This window comes from Phyllosticta citriasiana (genome assembly GCF_038021145.1).
Source record: "Phyllosticta citriasiana strain CBS 120426 chromosome Unknown IWZ02scaffold_17, whole genome shotgun sequence".
In the NCBI taxonomy this organism is placed as follows: Eukaryota; Fungi; Ascomycota; class Dothideomycetes; order Botryosphaeriales; family Phyllostictaceae; genus Phyllosticta; species Phyllosticta citriasiana.
Genome location: NW_027117294.1, coordinates 261,822 through 282,271, shown reverse-complemented (window position 1 = coordinate 282,271; position 20,450 = coordinate 261,822). Strand labels below are relative to the sequence as shown.

At 54.2% G+C, this 20,450-nt stretch overlaps 6 protein-coding genes across 6 annotated transcripts; 2 read left to right on the top strand and 4 right to left on the bottom strand.

Moving 5' to 3' along the window:
* Positions 1–574: 574 nt before the first annotated feature.
* On the bottom strand, positions 575–1,216 carry IWZ02DRAFT_494409 (uncharacterized protein; the record flags this gene model as incomplete). Its single annotated transcript, XM_066770017.1, has 2 exons — positions 575–1,076; positions 1,143–1,216. The coding sequence occupies 2 exons, from the start codon at positions 1,214–1,216 to the stop codon at positions 575–577; spliced, it is 576 nt and encodes a 191-aa protein (XP_066618472.1).
* A 924-nt stretch (positions 1,217–2,140) lies between these two features.
* IWZ02DRAFT_509913 (uncharacterized protein) lies at positions 2,141–8,735 on the top strand (the record flags this gene model as incomplete). The annotated part of the gene is made up of 7 exons (XM_066770487.1): positions 2,141–6,332; positions 6,382–6,643; positions 6,701–7,074; positions 7,127–7,388; positions 7,440–7,936; positions 7,982–8,252; positions 8,299–8,735. The coding sequence occupies 7 exons, from the start codon at positions 2,141–2,143 to the stop codon at positions 8,318–8,320; spliced, it is 5,880 nt and encodes a 1,959-aa protein (XP_066618471.1). The 3' UTR covers positions 8,321–8,735.
* IWZ02DRAFT_103098 (pectin lyase A precursor) lies at positions 8,736–10,189 on the bottom strand. The gene is made up of 4 exons (XM_066761278.1): positions 9,888–10,189; positions 9,549–9,839; positions 9,241–9,460; positions 8,736–9,184 (listed from the first exon to the last, which is right to left on the bottom strand). Exons 1-4 carry the CDS (start codon positions 10,082–10,084, stop codon positions 8,750–8,752), a joined length of 1,143 nt encoding a protein of 380 aa, XP_066618470.1. The 5' UTR covers positions 10,085–10,189; the 3' UTR covers positions 8,736–8,749.
* Positions 10,190–12,385: 2,196 nt separating this feature from the next.
* On the bottom strand, positions 12,386–13,351 carry IWZ02DRAFT_436983 (uncharacterized protein; the record flags this gene model as incomplete). Its single annotated transcript, XM_066766579.1, has 1 exon — positions 12,386–13,351. One exon carries the CDS (start codon positions 13,349–13,351, stop codon positions 12,386–12,388), a length of 966 nt encoding a protein of 321 aa, XP_066618469.1.
* A 4,693-nt stretch (positions 13,352–18,044) lies between these two features.
* Positions 18,045–18,681, top strand: IWZ02DRAFT_103064 (uncharacterized protein). The gene has a single exon (XM_066761276.1). The coding sequence runs from the start codon at positions 18,192–18,194 to the stop codon at positions 18,642–18,644; it is 453 nt and encodes a 150-aa protein (XP_066618468.1). The 5' UTR covers positions 18,045–18,191; the 3' UTR covers positions 18,645–18,681.
* A 425-nt stretch (positions 18,682–19,106) lies between these two features.
* On the bottom strand, positions 19,107–19,904 carry IWZ02DRAFT_103080 (uncharacterized protein). The gene has a single exon (XM_066761277.1). The coding sequence runs from the start codon at positions 19,702–19,704 to the stop codon at positions 19,243–19,245; it is 462 nt and encodes a 153-aa protein (XP_066618467.1). The 5' UTR covers positions 19,705–19,904; the 3' UTR covers positions 19,107–19,242.
* Between the last annotated feature and the right edge of the window lie 546 nt (positions 19,905–20,450).

The window sequence follows — 20,450 nt, the reverse complement described above, 5'->3', positions numbered from 1 at the left end:
GTTGGGGTAGAGCTTATTCTAGTTGGCTTTCGCTACAGCTACGTTTTCATGTTGGATGTCTGCAATCTGAGACGTTTGTGAGCAAGCTTTGGTAAAGTGATGAAATTGAGCAGGAATTCTCCGTATTCCAATGAGTTTATGTGCAGGCCGTTTTTGTGTCTTTCGACGTCTTTGTTCACCCGTACTCCGCCCTTCCTCTATTCTACGAGCAGATGACCCCCTGCAACTAACCTTATTTTTAAGCGAGTCGCTTATTGAAGTCCTGAACCTCTCGCTTTAACCTTTCATTTTCGCTCGTTAAGGCTCGGATTTTAGCGTCTTTGCTTGACTGCATCGCACGAGTTGCTTCCTCTAGCTTGACTCCGAATATCTCGGGTTGAATGTTAAACATTTCCGTATCCTCTTCCTCTTCCATGGGCTGGTATCTTATGTTGATCAGCTTGAGAACATTGATGGCTGGAGAGACATGGAAAGGCAAGTCGAGCCTTATGTCCGCGAGCATAAGTAGGAGAGCTTTGGTGAAGCTGGGTGCGACGTTTCCAAGCCTTAGCTGATAAGGTGCCAGATCACCTGTTTAGAGGCGCTTGAGAAAAGCGATAGCCAACTGCTCCCAGAGCTCCGAGTTTTCCGGGACGTTGTTGAAGAGCCTGTTGATCGTGTCCGTGGCATAAAACGGAAAGCACGGCTGCTGCGGGTCATCGATGTCTACTTCCCACAGTCGCCAAACCAAATCTTTACAAATGATATTAGCTAACTTCTGAAAAGAATATGTTTCAGCGAAAACGTATACGTTGACCATCATGTTGACCCATCTCAGCTCTTTCCGACCAGCGCAGAATTCGTCCCAGTCGTCGGTTTCGGCCAAGGAGTAGCACGGCAGCCATCGGAAATAGGCCCATTCCATAACAACACGGAATGCCGCTTCTGTGGTGTCCGCGAGAGTCATGATTTGTGTGGCGCTCTCTTTGAAGCCATTCTCAAAGGCCGCCTTGAAGAAAGGGGATCTACCACCAACGACGTTGGCATGGACAACGTATGGCTTTGCGTTTGGACCGACCAGGATGGTGACCATCTTTCTGTCCCCCGCCGCTGAGAGGGCTTGTCAGTACGTTTTGATCTCTTCCAAGGACGGTGGTACTTACAAAACTCCAAAACTCTCAACATCTTCCCAGTAGCTGACGTCCGGCGGCCCGAAAGGGTTCCTCGAAGACTCCATTGTAAAACTTGTTGCGAAGGATCGGGAGACACCGGAATATATTCCTTTCTTGGTGAGTCCTGGGACGCTCCATGATCTGGGAAGAACTTACGATTTGCAATCTTGTCTGCCTCTGGACAAGACCTTGGGAAAGTCGAGATTCGAGGAGCTTATCTTTCAGGCCACCTCAAGACGGTCGAATTGCAGGCTGGCGTATGTGCTGCCGTCCTGCAGGTAAAGTAGGTGTCGAAGATTGCGAAGGCTCCCTGTGCGCAGCCGTGGTCGTGGATGGAGGCTCCCTGGACGCGACGAAGGCCGTCGACAAAGGCTCCCTGAGCGCAGATGTGGCGGTGGATGAAGCTTCCCTGAGCGGAGCTGTGGTCGCGGACGAAGGCTCCTCCAGCGCAGCCGTGCTGCAGAATGACAGCTCCCGGCGCGTAGCCGTGGTGGTTGATGACAGCTCCCTAGACGCGCGCAGTACCATGAAAATTTAAGCGACAACCGTAAAGTTTAGGAGCCCAGAAGGAAGAAGATTATGATGCTCTTCTCAAATGAGTAGTGGGTGGATGATGGTGGTGATGGTTTAAAGGTCGACCACTACCCGACGGTCAACACCAGAAAAGGAGTCCGTGCTCATGGGCATCACGCCCACTCACTCACTGCGAGATCACACCCCGAAGCATTATTTCTGGCGTATATGGGCAGGCAGAGCGGCGCTAACAAGGCCCGTGCTCTCTACACCACTGTAGGCTCGTCCGTTTCCCTTTGAACCTCCGCCCTCTTATACACTCCTCCTTCGTCTGCTTGCTCGCTTGCAACCACACAACCACCACACCACCTCCGGTCTGCTTGACTTCCTCACACCCTCTCACCAGCTACCTTTGCTTGCCCATACACCCTCGTACGATCGATTGCTTTGGCTCACTGAGCCCTCCGCCGCCAGCCATGGCGACTCCTCTGCTTTGGCAGCTCCTCCTGGCTGTCTTTGCTCTGAACATCCTGGTTTCCCCTGCTCTCACCACTGGCACCCTCTCCTCGGATCATGGCATCGACGGCCTAGGCGCGTACTACACGCGCACGATCTGGGAGGCTTCGGACGCGCCTCCGCCCACGACCTGGTCCTCAGCTCTCTCTTCCTCTGGTACTCTCACTTCGACCGGTCTTTCATCCATTGGCAACGGCACACAGTTGTTGAGCGGCGTTACAACTTGGACAAGTATCATCACAATTGTGGGAACGAGTTTCGCTGCCCTGCCTTCTTCTGGAGTCCAGACTTCACTTATCTCCACGTTCAGTCCTTTAGTGCCCTTGACGCCGACCGGTGATCTGAGCAGTGTCTCCCTCACCACTGCTTCACCATCCACGCCGAACGTCCCCGTGAATACGCCTTGGCCCTCAACGACGGGATTTCTGTCGAGCTCCACCTTTGACTACTCGACGTGGCTCGCTTCGCTCACTTCCTCGCGTTCTGGCTCCTCGTTCATCCCAGGCACAAGTTCGACATCGGGCGATGCTTCCAGCTCAACGTTGCACCCCAGCGGAGCCTCCTCGTTCGAGTCAGTCGTCACGACTACGGGAACCGTCAATGGAACTCCGGTCATCACCAGCGCTGTCATCACTTTCTTCCCTCCCTTGACTTCTTCGGATGCCTCTCCCACCACCTCCTCCGAGTCGAGCATCGCTTCTACGACGACGGTCAACAGCAGTGTCGTGGTCACTTTCCCTCCACCTCTGACCACTGGAACCTCGTCGAGCTCTGCTGGTCTTTCCTCATCCGATGTCGCGCTTACGACAATCGTCAACGGCACGACATTCGTTGGTGCCATTCCAGCTCTTACCACCGACGCCTTGTCGAGCACTTCCGGCTTTCCTTCGACCAATGTCTTGTCCACAGCCGTTGTCAACGGCAGCACTACCGTGGTTGTCATTCCGCCTTTTACGACTGGTTCTTCTTCGAGCACTTCTGGCTTTTTCTCGGCCGATGTCTCGTCGACGGCTATCATCAACGGCAGCACGACGGTCATCGTCATTCCAACTTTGACTTCTGCCGAAAACTCAGAAAGCGCGACGTCAAGCACTGCTGGTCAATCAGCCTCTTCCACGAGTTCTTTCTCAATGGTTTCATCGACTGCAAGCCTTCAGACGTCCTCGCCTGGAGCAATGACTTCAAGTTCACCTGCAACCTACCTGCCTACTCCGACAGCCCCCGTCCCTGCATCTACGAACAGCAACACTGTGGCGGGCTCCATGGTTTCTTCCTTGTCGTCTTCGATTTCCACTTCTACTTCGTCGACTGTCGCTCCGATCGTCATCACCCCAATTCCAATCATCCTGAGCAGCGGCGAACAGTCTTCGACCAAGGATCCGAAGAAGACCAAGGGCAGTCATAGCGACTCAGTGTCTGAAGACAAGCATGGAAACAAGCACACCATCCACTTTCCTGTGCTTCCTGGTGGCTGTTGGTTCTGCCCGCCTGGCCCGCCCGGTTTCCGACTCCCAGAGCTCACCCTTCCTGGCATCTATCCTCCTGGCAAGCCGCCCGGCCCTGGCTGGATGTCTCTTCCCGCTCTCACGATCGATGTTGATGGCAACCCGAAGTTTGAGCCTGAACCTTTGGATCCTGATTCGACACCTGCGTCGGCCAGTGCCACCGCGACCAGCGATTCTGAGTCTGCAACCCCTTCTCAGTCCACCAGCAGCTCTTCCGATTTGTCCATCAGCTCCTCGGACTCGATCGAGTCGTCAGCTTCCTCTTCTGAGTCGACTAGCTCTTCTCAGTTGACTGGCTCTTCCCAGCTGACCAGCTCTCCTGCATCTACCAGCAGCTGCGCCACGACCACGACCCAAATCTGCTCTACTCTGACCAGCTTTGGTGTTGATGCTTCCGGATCGACGACCACGACGAGGGTTGCCAGCACCTGCTCGCCAACCATCGGCTGCAGCGTCCTGGCGTCGAACACGGCCACCGCGACCACGGCGTCTGCATCTTCTGGGTGCTGGGAGTATAACTTCAAGCTCGACGACCAGGAATTCGAGAGCGAGGATGAACAGTCTTTCCAGGAAAGTAACCCCGAAGCTGCCGCCAGTGGCTTCGGCCATGTCGGTGGTTGCACGTTCACCAGACAAGAGTACGATCCGGCACATGGTTCAAGCACTACCATCCCGATCACCATCCACATCGCTTCCTGGCCTGATGCGACTTTTTTGGCCAGCAGCAGCGACGCAACAGAATGGTTCGCGGCGACGATGGCAAGCGAGACGGAAGGCGCTTGTCCCACGCTCACCTACAAGAAGTTCGACAACGTCGCATCCTTGACGGCGAGCCCCATCATGACTGGCGTTGGTGGAATCCCTGCGACCTATAGCTTGGACGGCCACAAGCCCTCTGTCAGTGTGGACCACGCGTACGACATCCCCCTTGTCTTGGAGTTCCTGGAATCGATCATGGCCGCTCAATCGGACCTCACGAGCTTCTGTGACAGCTTCAATGCCTTCTTCATCGCCTCCGACCCCGCGTATGACAACCTTCCTCGCCTTCAGAGGCTCTTCAACGACGCTGCCAACGCCTATTCCAACGACTACGCTGTCGATTCAGTTCTGAACGACATCAAGGCGAAGCTGCTCGCCAACTTGGATGGTCTTCGGGGTGGTCAAGACGGCACCAAGCAAGTTGGCTCGACCAATGTTACCATGTCGGATAGCGAGAAGCTCCAGGTCCTTAATGAAATCGCCGCGGCTGTCGCTTTGATCAACGATGACGGTGTTACTTCTCGTTTCAATATTACCAACATCGCCTATCGTGCTGGTTTCATGGCTATTGACCAACTCGGCGAAAACCCTGGTTGCAGCGCGGCTACTCTTCCTGCCCCCAGCTCTGGCGCTCTGGGTTGGGCTGATGCGTACACCAACTTTATGAACAGCAAATTGGCGCAGCAGAACACCGCCATCAGCGAGCACATCGAGTCCATAGTTGCGACTCAGGGTGGTTGGTTTACCCAAACGGCAGACCAAGAGGGCAACTTGAACCTGGCAGGCAGAGGCCTCGAAGCGTTCAAGACGGGCTACCCCAGCTCCATGTGGACAATGAACACGGCGTCTATGCTCAGCTGGGACATTCAGCCGTTCTTCTACCCGCTGAGTCCTGCGACTTGCTACACCACGCCCTCCCTTGACATTCCTGGTCTTCTGAGCTTGTACAGCAGCCTCACTGCCGCTGAAACAACCGAGATGTCCATCACGGATTTGCCTCTCACGTCTTCCCTGGTCAATTGTGAGGACGGAGCGACTACGACGAGCTGCTGGGAGTATTTTCCGCCCACTGGCAACTCGACGGCGAATGGTACTCTTTCTTCGTCAGCGTCCATGTCCACCCCATTGTCCCGGAGCGGAAGTTCTCCTGGAATTCCTCTGACCCCCTCACCTGTGCCTACTCCAGGCTCGTCTCTGGCTCCCTTGACGTCTTCTCGCAATTCCTCCACGCCGGCGATGACGAGCGCTGTCAGCTCGACGTCTTCGATGGCTTCCTTGACCAGTGCCCTTCAAAGTGACAGTTCGAGCACTTCTGGCGCGAGTTCTTCCGAGTATTCCTTCAGTGATTCCGGTAATTCGACGATGTCCTCGTCTGAGTCTTCCAGTAGCCCTGTGGCCTCCTCCAGTGCCACCATGGAGTCTTCGTCGTCAGAAGCCGCGTCCATCAGCTCGACTTCGTCGGAACCTCCATTCTTCCCTACAGATTCTGCGACGCCCACGACCAGCTCCAGCAGTTCCTCAGAAGCAGCATCGACGACGACGGATGAACCGGCAGCTACTACGTCTGCCGAGGTCGTCAACTGCAACAGCTTCGACCAAGGAATGCCCGAGTGGAACTTCGACCTTGATGGCGCTAACAGAGCCATTGACTGGGCATGCAGCTTCTGGGCTTACTCAACCGACCACAGAGATCAAGATTTCTCGAAGCAGTGGGGAGAAGCCTATGAGAGCCCTATCGAAGTGAGAGTCCAATATTGGGGCGATGGCAATACTACTACCGAAGGTGACGATGTCGAGCGTCTCTGTTGGTACGACGAGGACCGGGCACGCTCTTCAGGGGAGTACTCGCAGCTCTGCAAGGAAAATCTCCAATTCGTGCTCAACCAATGTGAGTTTCCCAGTGTCTTTCAATGGAATAGATGGCTAACCATTCGTAGGCGATACCTCCAGCAACGATTACTTCTGGTGGAAGACTGGTGGCTCGAAGTACAATGCTTGCTGGATCTGGTCTCTTGCTCGTGGCACATTCGAGGGCCTGCCGGACGGCTACTCGCACAACGACGCCGAGGCGGCTGATGATGTCGTCCCAGGTGACGACAATTACCGCACCGACAGCACTTGCGACAAGTGGGAAGATTGCCCTGAGTGTCCGGTTGAGCACGCGCAGAGGAAGTGCGACGACCACAAATTTGGCATCAAGTAAGAAACCTTTGTATGGACTGATGCAGCTGAAAGCATTTGCTGATTACCGCGCAGGTATTGCACATGCAAGGATCCAGAGCCTGAGCCGGTCTCAAACACAGCTGCTCCTGCAGCTACTGCAGTTCCTGACAACACAGGCTACACCAAGCTCAGTTGCACGAATGGTGAACAGGGCAATCCCACGGAGAGCTTTGATCTGGATACTGCCAAAAGTGCCATCGACTACATATGCAAGTCTTGGTCTGGCGCAATAGAGATGGCAGACTACGAGAGCTACTTCCCTCTCGATTACGGCTCGGCTTTGGAAAATCCTCTTCATTTCCACATCGCCAAAAATGATGATGGTGGTTCCTGCCCAGACTTGTCCAAGAATCATGGTTTGGCCTTGCGCACCTGTCAGGATGGCTTCAGCTACCTGCTGAATTCCTGTGAGTACCACTGCGCTAGACTGTTTCCAATAGTATCACTGACTCTCTGTAGGCGATACGTCCAGCAACGACAAATACTGGTGGAAGAGTGGCGGCACTTTCATCGAGGACTGTTACGAATGGGCACTCCTCCGAGGTGAATTTGATACCAGGCTTAAAGACGGCTACTCTCGAAACGACGCCCAAAATGCGGACGACTTGACTTCGGACGACTATCGTCCGGACAGCTCTTGTTACATCTGGCAGCACTGTCCCAAGTGCCCTGGCGACGGCTTGCAGAGGAAATGCGTCACTGATGATAAGCGTCCCGATAGGTAAGTTATGACATTGTTCATGTTCGATGAATCAAAGCTGACTTGTTACAGCGGCGCCTGTCTGTGCTATGACCCGTCCTCTGGTTCTGCAGCTGTCGATGCCGCATCGACAAGTCTGAACGTCTCTTCCGCTCCCCTCCAAGCGCGTTCCAATGTATCAGACGTCAAGTCCCTCGCTCCGGTCGTCATCGCATCTGTGAACTCGTCCGCGGTCAAAGTCCCTTCCAACGTTCTCCAGTGTAACAACGCAGCTCAGGGCTCGCCTCGCCTCAACTTTGAGCTCAGCGGGGCCACTGCAGCTATCGAGTATGCCTGCAACAAATGGGCTCACTCGGACATTCTCAAGTTCCTTCCTTTCCATGTCGACTGGAGCGCGCCGTACGAGGACCCGATCGAGCTTGAGATGTTGTACCTGGGAGACCGGGAGCGCTCGGTTGCTCGCCACTTGCAGGGTCGCAGGGACACTCCATTCTGCGCCAACTTCCCCCGTTCGCCCGACGAGTTCAAGGATCGTTGCATTGCCAACATGCAATACATCGTCAACAGCTGTAAGTTCTTCGCCCTTTTATCTCCCTCTTTACTAACACTTTCAGGCGATACCGCGAGCAACGGCCATTACTGGTGGAAGAGTGGCGGCGCTCGCACCAACGAGTGCTGGAGGTGGTCCATTTCTCGCGGCCTCTTTGCGACTCTGCCCGTCGGCTACCTGCACAATGACGCCATCGGCGCAGACGACTACACTGGTGTCCCCGAGTACCAGGACTACCGTCCAGACAGTTCGTGCCACGCTTGGCAGCAGTGTCCGAAGTGCTCCCTCAACGGTGCGCAGAGGAAGTGCCGTGGCGACGAGTCCGAGGGCCCCAGGTAAGTCGTTTCTTGTTTGATTCCGAGCTCCGCTGACTGTGCCTAGATACTGCGTCTGCAAGCCCTAATGAGCTACCTGCGGTGTAATATCAAAAGAAATGGGAGCGACTGGGTTCGGAATTGGGTAGAGTGCTTGATTCCTTAGGTAGAGAGAATGAAATGGGGACGGGTAATTCAAATGGTTTCACTAATGGACCGGAAGAAAGTTGTTAAAAGGCCGATGCATTACTCACACTTTTCTGGTGCTTCCCAGGAGCCTTCAGTGACACTCAAGCATCTTCGGAAGGATAGGGATCATTCCACCCAAACTCACGAGAATCCTCCATTTGAGTGGCAAAAATACACCTTCAAAAGGCCCGACTGCAAATTACAGGGGAGTACCAAAGACAAAGTGAACAAATGTCAAAGGTATGTTGGCTCCAAAATATCAACGTCTGAATTGGAGAACAAATGGCTTATCGAAATATAGACAGAGGAGAAAGATCAGAAGGCTGAACCTAAGCAATAACGCCAACACCCGCACTGGCACTGCTAACGGCGGTGGCAGCGCTAGCCGAAGCAACGTTCTTGCCCGCAAACTTAGACAAGAAGCCCGTGTCAGTTCCAGTCAGAGTGCCAGAGCTGCCAAACGCGTTGACCTGGCAAGTGTGGCCAAGAGGAGACTGGCAAACCGAGTTCGCCGAAGTCGACGGGGCGGCAAAGATCTTGCCCTTATTCTCAAGCAAGACGGTCTTGACATTCTGGAAGACGTTACCTTCGATGACGACGTTGGCATTGGCCGACCCGACGTCGAAGGCGTGGCCCGTGTTGGCGTAGTGGTAGTTGTTGACGAAGTGCAGCAGCGTGTTGGAGCCGACCTTGGGCGCGCGGCCCGACAGGTGGTGCAGGTAGTTGCCCTTCATGGTGATGAGGTCGTTCGAGCCAAGGAGGTACTGTCTGGTGAGCTTTTTCTTCTTCGATTGAGGGTGGGGTGCGAGGGCATGCTTACCACCGACCAGTAGTGGTGGCCATCGCACGAAGCCGACCACGAGGTGTTGCCGTCGAATTCGCAGTAGGAGATGGTGACGCGGTTGGAGGCTTGGGTGCCGGCGACGAACATTTGACGCCCGATGAGAGATACCTTGACGTGGTCGATCCAGATCATGTCGGCGCCGTTGACCGTCAATGCATCGCCTCCCCAGATGTACTGGGGGTTGAGCTCCGTAATGCTGCAACCAGTCAGGAATGTCCACCATCTCTAGGTCACAGCAGCTAGAATCGCCATTTCTTCTGACGCCAGCTGCGATGGTAACTCACTGAATGTTTTGGATGATGACGTTGGAGGCACCGCTGACCATCCTCAGGCCCTTGCCACGAATGACACCCTTGGTACCCTCGCCAACGAGAGACTTGTTTGAGCCGACCAAAATGCCCAGAATGGCCGCCTTGTCGTACGTGACCGAGATGGTGGTCGAGCCATCTCCAGCATTTCCGTTGGTGCACCAGTCGGCCTCGTTGATGGCGTCCTGACCGCTGGTACCGCAAGTGTTGGAAGCAGGGCGGCAGCCATTTTCCGTCACAGTGCCTTCGGTACCCTTGAAATCGAATCTGGACTATCAGCATGGGCTTTCTAGATATTGCGAGTCCGAAACTTACTCTTTGTTCAGGATAATAACGCGAGCCACGTCATCCTCGAGGTAAGAGACGAGCTCGTCAGTCGTCGAAGGATAGACGGGCGTAGCCGATCCACCTCCGGTAACACCTTTGGCGAAGCCTTCGGCAGTGCCAACTACGCCGATGGCAGCGACGCGGCTGGAAAGGGCGGCAACAAGGGGGAGGAGTGCGAGTCTCATGGCGGGCAGTTGGAGCGGTAGTGATCCATCCTGAACGCAGCCCTCCAACTTTTTATAAGAAGAAGCATTCAACAGCAATAACCACCGCCAAGACTCTATTTCGCACACCGAAACGCGGTGGAGCCCTTTTGGGAGGTCATGTGCATCTATCGGTTCTTGCTGATGGAATTTCGCAGTCACTGCGCTCCCGAAAGCCCGTCTTGCCGGTGAATTACTCCGTTGTCTTTGCGGTTGGTTCTGCTGTCACACGCGTTTTGGGAAAGACGTCCCACTTTGCGCCAGTGGCACTGTGCTTGCTCGGCTTTGGCGCCTGATGGAGTGCCGTCTCCGCGTTCTCAAGTTTCCCAACATGGCAGGTTGACAGCGGTTCCACCAATCGATCTGTGATGCGTCGTCTTTGTATCTGATGGATCATTTTAGCCCCGATAGAGCACCATAGCAGCGCCGCTATCAAAGTGGGATGTCGGCAGTCTCCGCTCGACTGTCGATGGCACAGCCTGAATCCGAAGCAAAATTGAGCATTGGTCGAACACGCGTCTCTGGTGGAAGAATGCCCTCTCTCTGATCTGCAAAACGGTTGGTAGTCGATGCGGAGAAATACTTGCAGTAGCGTGAAGAAATTGCTGCAACGCGACAACGGGGAGATCAACCGAGATTCGGAAGGTCAGGGGACCTCGCTTGCGTTCCCCCCAGACCCACGCAGCACAACAACACCACCGTTCGCTTATCGATTGCTCGTATCTTTCGAAACACATCTTCGGCCCCGAAGCGCTGGCCACTGCACTTTTCCGGGCACGAGCGTTGAGCTCACCGCCACCATCAATCCACTCCACTGAACGGAAATTGAAGCTGAGGTTTTGTACAGACTCTTTTAGTGCTTCCAGAACAATAGCTCCACTGGAATCTATAGTAGGGCTGACTTTAGGCGTCCGCTGGCAGTTCACAACGAGTCTTGCAATATCTGCGGGTGAAGGCAATAACTTTCGGCCGATATTGCTGGCTTGTGATTTTTTCAGAGGAGAGCTGGTTGACCTGAAGTTTGCCTCTTTATCCAAAAACTCGCCAGAGCGCCGTTCGGTATGGAAGGAAGCGTTGATTTAACGTGTAACTCTGAATGAAGTGCAACGTGTCTCAGGCACCTGTTTCACAAAACAAGGTTAAATCTGAGCTTAACAGAAGGTCTGAGGTGGTGGGGAGAGGTGGCAGGGAGCATTCAGTCGCTTCGGAGGGATCAGAACAGGGGAGCGTTTGTCGCCTTTCATGCAGAACAGCACAGCACTCCCGAATGCCATGGCATCGAAGACTTGATCTGTACTAGACGTTGACACGATGGTTTTCTCAAGAGCTTTGAAGTTCGAAGAGATTGTCAATCACTTGGCGCGCGTATTGACGCGCGATGAAATCAAACAAGTTGCTCGAAAGATGTTGTTGCCACAATACACCTGCAAAATGGCGCCAAAGGTTGTTGCCTCTAGGAAAACCATTCAAGTCGTTTCGTTTCAGTCATCTTAATTCGAGTACTTCGGGCAAATCAGCATATCATTCCAGTCCTTGGACCGAAAAGACATACCTCGCACTACATGATCTTCTTGCCGTTGACGTTGACATGAATCCCTTCCAACCGACCTTGACTCCGACTGGTTTCTTCCCGCCGACAATCACGTCGACGCCATGCTTGGCTCCGACCTTAACGCCCGTGGGCTTTGGACCTCCCATTTGGACACGTCGACGCCGTGCTTTGGGCCGACGTTGACTTTGGCAGGGGCAGTGGGAGGCTTTACGTCGGGATTGCCTGGAGCGGAATCCATGATGGAGCTATTTGGAGTGTCTGCAGTGGGATGTGGCAAGAGCTTCCTGAGTCTGGAGGCTCTGCGATCGTTTGCGCAACAATGGGGATTGGTGTCTGCCTTGACCTGCAATTTGAGCGTGGTAATCGTAGGTGGCGTCGGCTTAAATATGCCCCTTGAAGCGAAGGACAGGATTTTTACGACGTCATGGCGAACAGAGACGTTTTTCGCACCGGCCGTACCTCTCAAAGCTTCCTCGGGACTCTGGATTGTTTCAACACACAATAGTGCCATTCCATTGGACTTCTCGAGGTCCTGATAGGTCGCATGGGCCATGACGTTGTGCTTGGCGCGGATAGTAGTAACTACATCGTCAAGCCCATTTCGAAAAGCCGAGGCGTTTGAGGCCGCAGAATACACGAAACTCTCAGGTCGTCAGATTTGGGTCGTTTTCGGGCCAGTCTTGGTAGGTGGAAACCAGCCATGAAAGAGATCGAATTATGCTATGCCCGATCTAATCCCCCATCCGAGGCTCGGCGAAAAGGATGGTTGCCATCGATTTCGTGCTTCCGTTGATGGCCTCCTGATACCGGCGTGAAATAGAATCATCATCAACATCATCATCATGCCATCCATGGTCAATGAACAGCTGCGCAAGAGCTTGGTTTTTAGCACGACAAGCTGAAGCGAGTGCTGTTACCGCACACACCCGTCTGACTGTGGGCATGCTTTCCAGGAGTATCTCCAGAGTTGTTTTATCATATTCCTGAATAGCTTGCTCCAGTGCGGGGTGTTCAATATGTGGGTCATCAGATGCGAAATCCGTCAGGATTTGAACCAAGCGGGAGCCTCTGTGCGTGATGGCTCTTTTTAGAGCTTTTGGATCGTCGCAAATGGACCCATTCTCACACAAATACTCGACGAGTTCCATTTTTTCGTGGAAATCTTCCATGTGTTCGCGATATATCATAGCCACAATAGTGCCCACTAACTCAGAGCTTGCATCTGGATCGGTTGTGATGTAAGTCCACACCTGTCTGAATTCGAGAAAGTAGTCTTGTTTGTTCAAGCGCGAATTATTTTTGAACATCATGTGAAAAGCTGGCAACCCTTCAGGGCACACGCCATTAATATCTGGCCCCTCTTCGAGAGTAACGCTCAGCAGAAGTAAGCCCCATTCGAATGCGGCAGCTTTTAGAGGGTCGAGGGACTCGCGTTTGGCACTGGAAAGATAGAATTGAATATGCTCCGGGTATGCAGAGTCCACAGTAAGGTCGACAGATGAGGCAAAGGATTCGTCGTTGAGGAGCAATTCTATTAACACAGAAATGCTCCCTTTCTTCCTCCTATTTTTGGATGCGATTCCAAATGTTGACAGACCTGCCAAGTCGCTGAATTGCCTGGTAAATCCAGATGTTCTCGTCCTCGAGACTGGCTCAGAATTCACTGAGGCGCCATGTAGCAACAGAGTCTTAGTCATGAGATAGTCCCCATGGGCTGAAGCGAGCTGAAGCACGGTTGGAAGTGTGCTGACGAACGAGTCGTAGTACTCACGATATGATTCCGTGCTGTTAGCGATAGGCTAAGAGCCTAAGGATAGGGCTTAGGATACTAGTCCTTACCCTAAAAAATGCCTTACTTATATAAATAAGTAGGCTTTCCCTAGACTTCTTTATAAGTTTAGCTTAATAGCTATCCACCGAGATAGTCTTACTAAGCCTTACTTATAAGAGCGGTCTAGTATAGAAAGAATAGTATATTCTTTCTTATAAGTAGGGAAGGAAGTAAAATCCTACTTATTAATTATAAGGCAAGCTATATAGTAATCTATAGATTACTATTAGCCGGGCTCATAACCTGTTAGCGGTATTCTATAAAGATAGGTAATATCTTTATTATATACCGTAAGGAAGTTCTCTTATAGGAAAGAATCTACTACATTCTCTACTATAAACCATCTACCATACGGTATATAATAAAGATATTACCTATCTTTATAGAATACCGCTAACACGTGCATTTGGATCCGTGAGGACAGAACGGTTTTTCGGTCAGCGCGCCGTGCTTTTCGACCTCTTTCGACTTGGCCCGTCTGGTGGGTCTGGGGAGTCCTTGGGAGTATCGCTTGACGTGTGCTCCCATTCGATAGAGGTCGAAATCTTGTGAGCCCAGCAAAAGGCAAAGCAAACTTACACTCCGCCACGACCATCACAATTATGACCATCGCAGCCAGCTTCTCGAATATAAAAACCAGCGCAAAGTCAACAGCTAGAGTTTCTCGCCCCATTCCATCATTCTACCCTTCTCCAAATGACTTTGTCTGCTGAAGCAATCATTGCTTTGGTCACTCTGATTGTTTCTGTTCCTCCGATATTTCTGGTACTTCATCAAACATTCAAACGCAAACGTCGCATACACAATACAGCCAGTGAGACCTCTCTATTTGGTAAGAGCCGGGGATCTCAGACTCTCTCCTCTTCGTTGAACTAATTCTCGATTTTTCGTACATAGATGCATCACACAGACCTCGTTCAAACACATCACCTAAACTGTGTCCAGAACTACTTTTCATGAGAAGGACAGACACCATAATCGGCCTTGGAATGACACCAGTGGCATGGTACGCCTCAGTAAGTTCAGATCCTTCTTATCTTACATTGGATTCGACCATGCTAATCTAATCACAGGCTCCGTCGACGCGAGACTGTCCCCAGTCATCTCGAAGCATCTTCAACGTAGCAGAAATCGGATGACCTACGTGGCATTATGAGGAAGTTACAGCCCTACTCCCCACCAATGACCACTGTCACTCTCATTCGGCAAAGACACGCTTCGTGGAGTATTCAATTATCGACAACCCAGAAGAAGCGGCGTTCCATGACGGCGCTGGCAGAAGATCATAGATGTCGGTCGAGTGAGCAGAGTCCGAAGACATTGTCGTTTCACCTACTTCATCTTGAAATCGGTACTTCCAAGCAGCCTCATTCTCAGCATACGAAATTTTTCCCATGGCTTTTCTCCTGGATCTTGTCATCACCCGGTTCTCCTGGCTCCTTTTTCGAGCTCGCCCCTTAGTATGCTCCAACCTACCACCTGCACAACCTTACTTCCAGAATCAATGCATCTGACAAGAGAAGGAAGACGAAAAAGACAAGCAGCATCCAACTACACCCAAGCAGCCGACAGGATCCCTCGCACCACAACACCTAGCAACAAGCCCAGTCTATCTCCCATTAACCCCAGCCAAGTCAACTCTCCACACAACCATCCCCTATCCCCTGTCCACAACCCCCACACACCCATCAGGCCCCCGTCTCCCCCAACCCGCCCATGCCATCCCCTTCCATCCCTCAGAACACAACGACGTCATCCCGCTCTTCCTCCCATCCCCACGCCATGCCCTCCTCACCCCCGTCCCTCCAAATTTTCACGACAAAAAACACCTAAACCCAACCAAAGTGGGTCACCAAATAACCTTAAAAAGAGCCGCAGCCAGCGCGCAGAGGACCGACGTCACCGCTCCCCACATGGCCGCAACTCTAAAATGACCGTGGGCGCCGAGCGGCAGGCGGGACGGGGCGCCCTACCGTGCCGTCCGCTTCGCGTCCGAGTCCGAGGCTCTTTTGCGCAAGAGACCTGGAAAGGCGCGCTGGCTGGCCAGGACGGGTGCGTGGGTATGTGGGTGGAGCAGGGTGGGTGCGGCGGATGGATGAGCGGCCCGGCGCCGGTTGGGTGCCTGCGTGCCTGGCTGGTGACGGCGCGAGGAGGAGGAGGAGGAGGAGGAGGAGGAGGAGGAGGAGGAGGAGGAAAGATGAGCGGGAAGGGTCTGGCTGCTGCGCTGGGTGACGGGGTGGGTGCGCCTGAAGGCTGTTGCTACTGCACGTGTGGTTGTGGGTGCAGTTTTTGGTGTCAGTGATGGGTCTGACGATGATGTCTTTTGCGTTTGCGTCTGCTTTGCCCTCGGGTACGCAGGACACAGCAGGGCGAGGGAGTGGACGATTAGTGATCCCGTTTGGTTACTGGTGTTTTTGCCGGCGATGGAACAGGCAAGTTGGGCCCGAGATGTCCTTTTCGGTTGAGTCTGCTCGTATTTTGGCTGCCAGGCAGGCTGGTAGGGCGTGCCAGCTAGGGGGACGCGGGTGGTTAGTTATTATGTGCAGGGGGCGGTGCTTTTACTTTGGAAGTCATGGAACAACAGGAGAAATAGGAGAAGCTGTCAGGCTACGCTGGAGACGAGCTGCTTTGATGCGCAAAGATAACAATCAGGAAACAATTTCTTTCAGACGACAGTGGATGAGTGGGCTTGATGTCCATCTGCGGATGTCTTCAAAATAGCCTTCTAGTAAGCCTGTCGTCTCTGGCAGTAGGTAGGAAAATCTGACTGGTCCGACGAGCTGAGCAAACTCTACCTTTCCAGGTGATGCCAGTCAGCACACCCCCAGCCAGCAACCCTCCTTTTGTCTTTGACAGCCCGCGTCTCTCCCGCTGCCCATGGAAAGACTGGTTTTGAGCCTCCATGCTCACCCCTTGTCCCGCAGCAATCATCGAAAGCGAAAGCAGCTCCCTAGATCCTAGACGCACATGTGGCGAACGACAGCACTGCTTGTCCTGCCGCAGCGCCAGAACCTTTTCTTTTCCGACACCCGCCCAGTGTGGAGCCGTACCTTGCGTCTCAGCCAATCCAATCAAAGCATATACGACGCATAAACGACGCAACCTTCACCTGCCGCACACGAACTGACACACGGCAGCCAGCATTATACTCACTTCCATCTACCACAGCTCCAGAGCCGCCAAAGAGCTCGCTCGAACTTGTTCCAAGTCAAGCGGCGCCGGAGCGTTGGTTCCGCAGTCGAGAAGGGTAATTGGTGAGTAACAGGCGTGTAGGACGGGAGCGTCGGTGCTACGTTGTCTCTGGCAAGGTGTAAGTAAGATCTGAATTCATGGTTTGTGCTGCTTTTGTTTCGCTGATGCGGCGCGGTGTAGAGAGCGCGAGATGCTGGGGAGGTCGGGAAGAGATGGGTTAGCCCGTCATTGTTGCTGGTGGTTGAAGAGCAGTCAGTCATGAGAAGGAAAAAGAAGGAAAGGAAAGGAAAGTAGACAATTGAGACAGCGTAGGGTTTCTGAAAGGTGAGAAGACCGCGACGCGTCAAAGTCGCACTCGCGCAGCAGCAGCAGCGAGCCCACAGCCCCTGACCCGGCCGGGCACAGCGCTGTAAAGCGAATAATAGGTAGTGACGCAGCCAAAGCAGAAAACAAGCACGCAACTGGCCAGCCAGTGTGCCAGCGTCAACATGAAGCGATTCCTCGCTCGCTCGCTCTGATCGGTCTAAGAGAAAAATTGAACAGCCGGCACACCTACCCACCTAATCACCCCTTGGCATCAAGCAGCAACGCCAACGACAAACCAACCTACCGACCTACCCACCCACAAAGGGAAAACAATCCTCCACACCCTCTCCGCCAATTCCAATCCCAACCCCTTCCTTAGACAGACAGGACAGACGCTTAGCCGCGGCTCTTCCCATTACCTTACCGCATCCCACCTCGCCTCGCATCCCTCCTGCATCCATCCACGCATCCACACATCCGCGGTGAATCAGCTTGTGTTATCGACTGACCACTGACTCTGCCCCAACGCCCGCCAAGCACCGCGTAAGATAAACACAACACGGACTGGGCTTTGGGCGGCTGTAACCGAAGCGAACCGATTGAACCCAGTAAGTGCTGCCCTGTTTCTGCAACGACGAAAAGGAAGCTCGGTTTGTGCTGAGATTCGTTGCCCGCCCGCGTTGATTGATGTCCCGCGACTCGAGGCGGGTCGAGGCGAGTCGAGTCGAGGCTTGTGGCCCACGCGCTTTGTGCTTTGTGCTTTGCGTTTTGTCAACGGATGGTGGATGGATGGATGGGTGGGTGGGTGGGTGGGTGGGTGGATGGATTGGCGCCAGGTCCTAAGAGACCGGGAGCGAGAGGGAGCGGCGGGAGAGTTCGGCTTCTTCCAGACCAACGATAGGATTGGCAGATGATGGAGGTGCGAACAGTGGTGCGCCTTGGGTTGAGTTGTTGCGCCTGGCTCGTTGCGGCCCAATGGACGCAAGGAGGGAAGTGAAAGAGTCCCACAGGAACGAGACGAGACGTACGGCGCGGGGGTGCGCAGTCCTGAGAGAACGGATGGGTGGATAGAGCGAGAGGGAGAAGAAGTCTGGCGTGGTCTGCTCACCCACCAACTACTGATCCTCTTCTCCGCCCCATTTGTTGCTTCTTGGAGTAGAGCTGCCGATGAATAGTCGGCGGCGCTGCATCTGGCGGAATGACAGACGATGTCTCCCTGCTTGCTTGCTTGCTTGCCTGACTTGACGCCGTCCCTCCTATTCCGCTGCGCGCCAGCCAGTCAGTGGTCAATTAGAGGCGGGCGTCGCACAGACAGCCATCGTCGCCCATCGAACCCACTCACTGATGCACTCACACAGTTCGAGTGCCCCTCATCCCATCTCCCTTGCGTCCGGTTGGAGCTGGCGCCGTTTGTTCCTCGCCAGCATAGCGTCACACTGCAACCAGTTTGCCAGCCAGTCTGCCAGCCAGTCTGTCAGCCAGTCTGGGAAAAAGGCGAGAACAGCAACCCGAACTACCTCTGCCTGCTCGCTCACTTCGTTCGGACGCCCATCCGCCGAACGCGCCGCGCCGCTGATTGGACCGGCGCGCTGTCGTCCGTCCGATTAGATAAAGTCAGTTGGGTGCACCAGCCAGATGGCTGTTGCAATTTTTTTTTTTAATTTTTTTTGTTTGGGAGAGTATGTATGTCAGCGTCTCGTCAGCTAGGCCGGGCAAGAAGAGGGAGAAAGGCAGACTCAGGGGCACGCAGGCAGGCAGGGGGCCCAGGGCTGCCGCCGCCGCTGCCGGTCAGTGTCAGTGTCAGTACGGACTACGGAGGGACGCGCTGTGTCAGTGATGGACAGCGTGCCCGCCATGGCGCTGGCAGGGCAGGGAGGGATGATGAACGGCCGTCGTCGCTCGTCGTTCGTCATTATGGCGGCGTCATCGTCACACCTGCCGGCCAACCTCGTCATCAGCCGTCTCCATCCAGTCAAAGAATCCGCTAGCTAACGTGACGACGATGCAGAGCGCCCGCGGATGATGGAAAAATCTCCTCTGGCTCCGCGTGGCCGGCTGGCTGCTGGTTGGTCGACTCAGGCCCGCCGCACCCAGCGCATCAGACAGAGTCAGGCGTCATGCCCATTCGACACGGTACGGGCGGAGTGATAGTCGGCCGAGATGAACCGATGACGAGTGACGATAATCGCCACCGAGGAGCAGCAGCCAGCAGCCAGCAGCAGTGACCACCAGCCAGTCCAATCCAGCCCAGCCAGCCAGCTAGCAGTCAACAAGCTTTATGCCCCACCGTCGCCCACAGTCCTCAAAGGTCGTCTTGTCAGTGCCCGCTGGACTTGGCAATATTCCCCGTTTTCGTGTTGCTGTGCTCGACACGACGACGTGTTTCAAAGACTGAGGAATAGGGTACGAAAAGGGCGCGCGCCGCCAAAACAGCAACGAAAGAAGGAGAGACAGATAACGCAAACCTGACGTAACGCTCCCATCCATTTCCCCCCACGCGGCGACGTTGTGGCGTCCGTGCCACGCCACGCCACGCCGTGCCATGCGCAAAGCATGCATTCTCAGGGTCCAAATCGCATGGTTTAGAGTTTTGGGGAGGTCAATCCGCCAGCCAGGTGGGAGAAGGAGGCAGGCAAGCCATGCGGTTGATGCATGGAAGGTTGTGGAAGGCAGGGATTGCGCTGGTGCTTGTGGTCGTGGCGGGTGCGCGAGACGAGGCATGCTTTTTGCGGAATGACCATGTGAGGTGCGAGATTGCGATGTTTGGTTTCTGTTGTTTTGAAATGTTTTGGGTTTTGGTGCAAGCTATGTAGACGAAGCATGCCGAAGAGGTAATGCTGTCCCATCGTTCATAGGATGCGGGTCATGAAGGCAGTAGTCAGTCGGCGGGAGTGTCTGCTCTTTTAAGTAAAAAAGCGTAGATATGTATGCCGTATGCGACAGTCTGGCTGAGAGACTGAGAGTCAATCCTCGAGAGACGACTGATGGGATGACGATGGCCAACGCCGACTTCCACCTCCGCCTCGCCTCCAGGTTCAGGAACCGCGGGGCACCGCAAGACCGGGGCCGGGGAGCCAGCGGAAGACCAGCCATTCATCGCGGCTTGTATACGAGCCATTCCAATGCCAGCAGCGGTTCATCCGATCGTGCCGCGTCCGCAGCAATGCCATTTGTATGCCCAGTCCCAAAACCCACGTCCCAACACGGCGGCACTGGGCGATGTCGACAACCGATGGGCAGGTACAACGGCAGGAAAGATGGGCTCGCGCACGTGGTCGACGGGGAAGTGTCCTGTCCCGTGGCAGGCCAGCCCAGCCCAGCCCAGTCTAGTCAGCAGTTCAGGGGCGTTGGTTGGTTGGATTACCGCTCCATGTGTGAGATGCCTGGTGGTGGAGGGCGGATAAACATAAGCGCATGGCTGGCGCGGCGGAAAACGATGTCCCCACGCCCGCCGCTGCGGCCGCCGT

Coding starts and splice junctions, on each gene's coding strand:
- IWZ02DRAFT_103098 (XM_066761278.1), bottom strand. CDS start 10,084: ATGAGACTCGCACTCCTCCCCCTTGTTGCCGCCCTTTCCAGCCGCGTC. Junction 9,840..9,887: donor GTTATTATCCTGAACAAAGA/GTAAGTTTCGGA, acceptor CTGATAGTCCAG/ATTCGATTTCAAGGGTACCG. Junction 9,461..9,548: donor GTCATCATCCAAAACATTCA/GTGAGTTACCAT, acceptor GACTGGTTGCAG/CATTACGGAGCTCAACCCCC.
- IWZ02DRAFT_103064 (XM_066761276.1), top strand. CDS start 18,192: ATGTCTCCCTGCTTGCTTGCTTGCTTGCCTGACTTGACGCCGTCCCTC.
- IWZ02DRAFT_103080 (XM_066761277.1), bottom strand. CDS start 19,704: ATGCCTCGTCTCGCGCACCCGCCACGACCACAAGCACCAGCGCAATCC.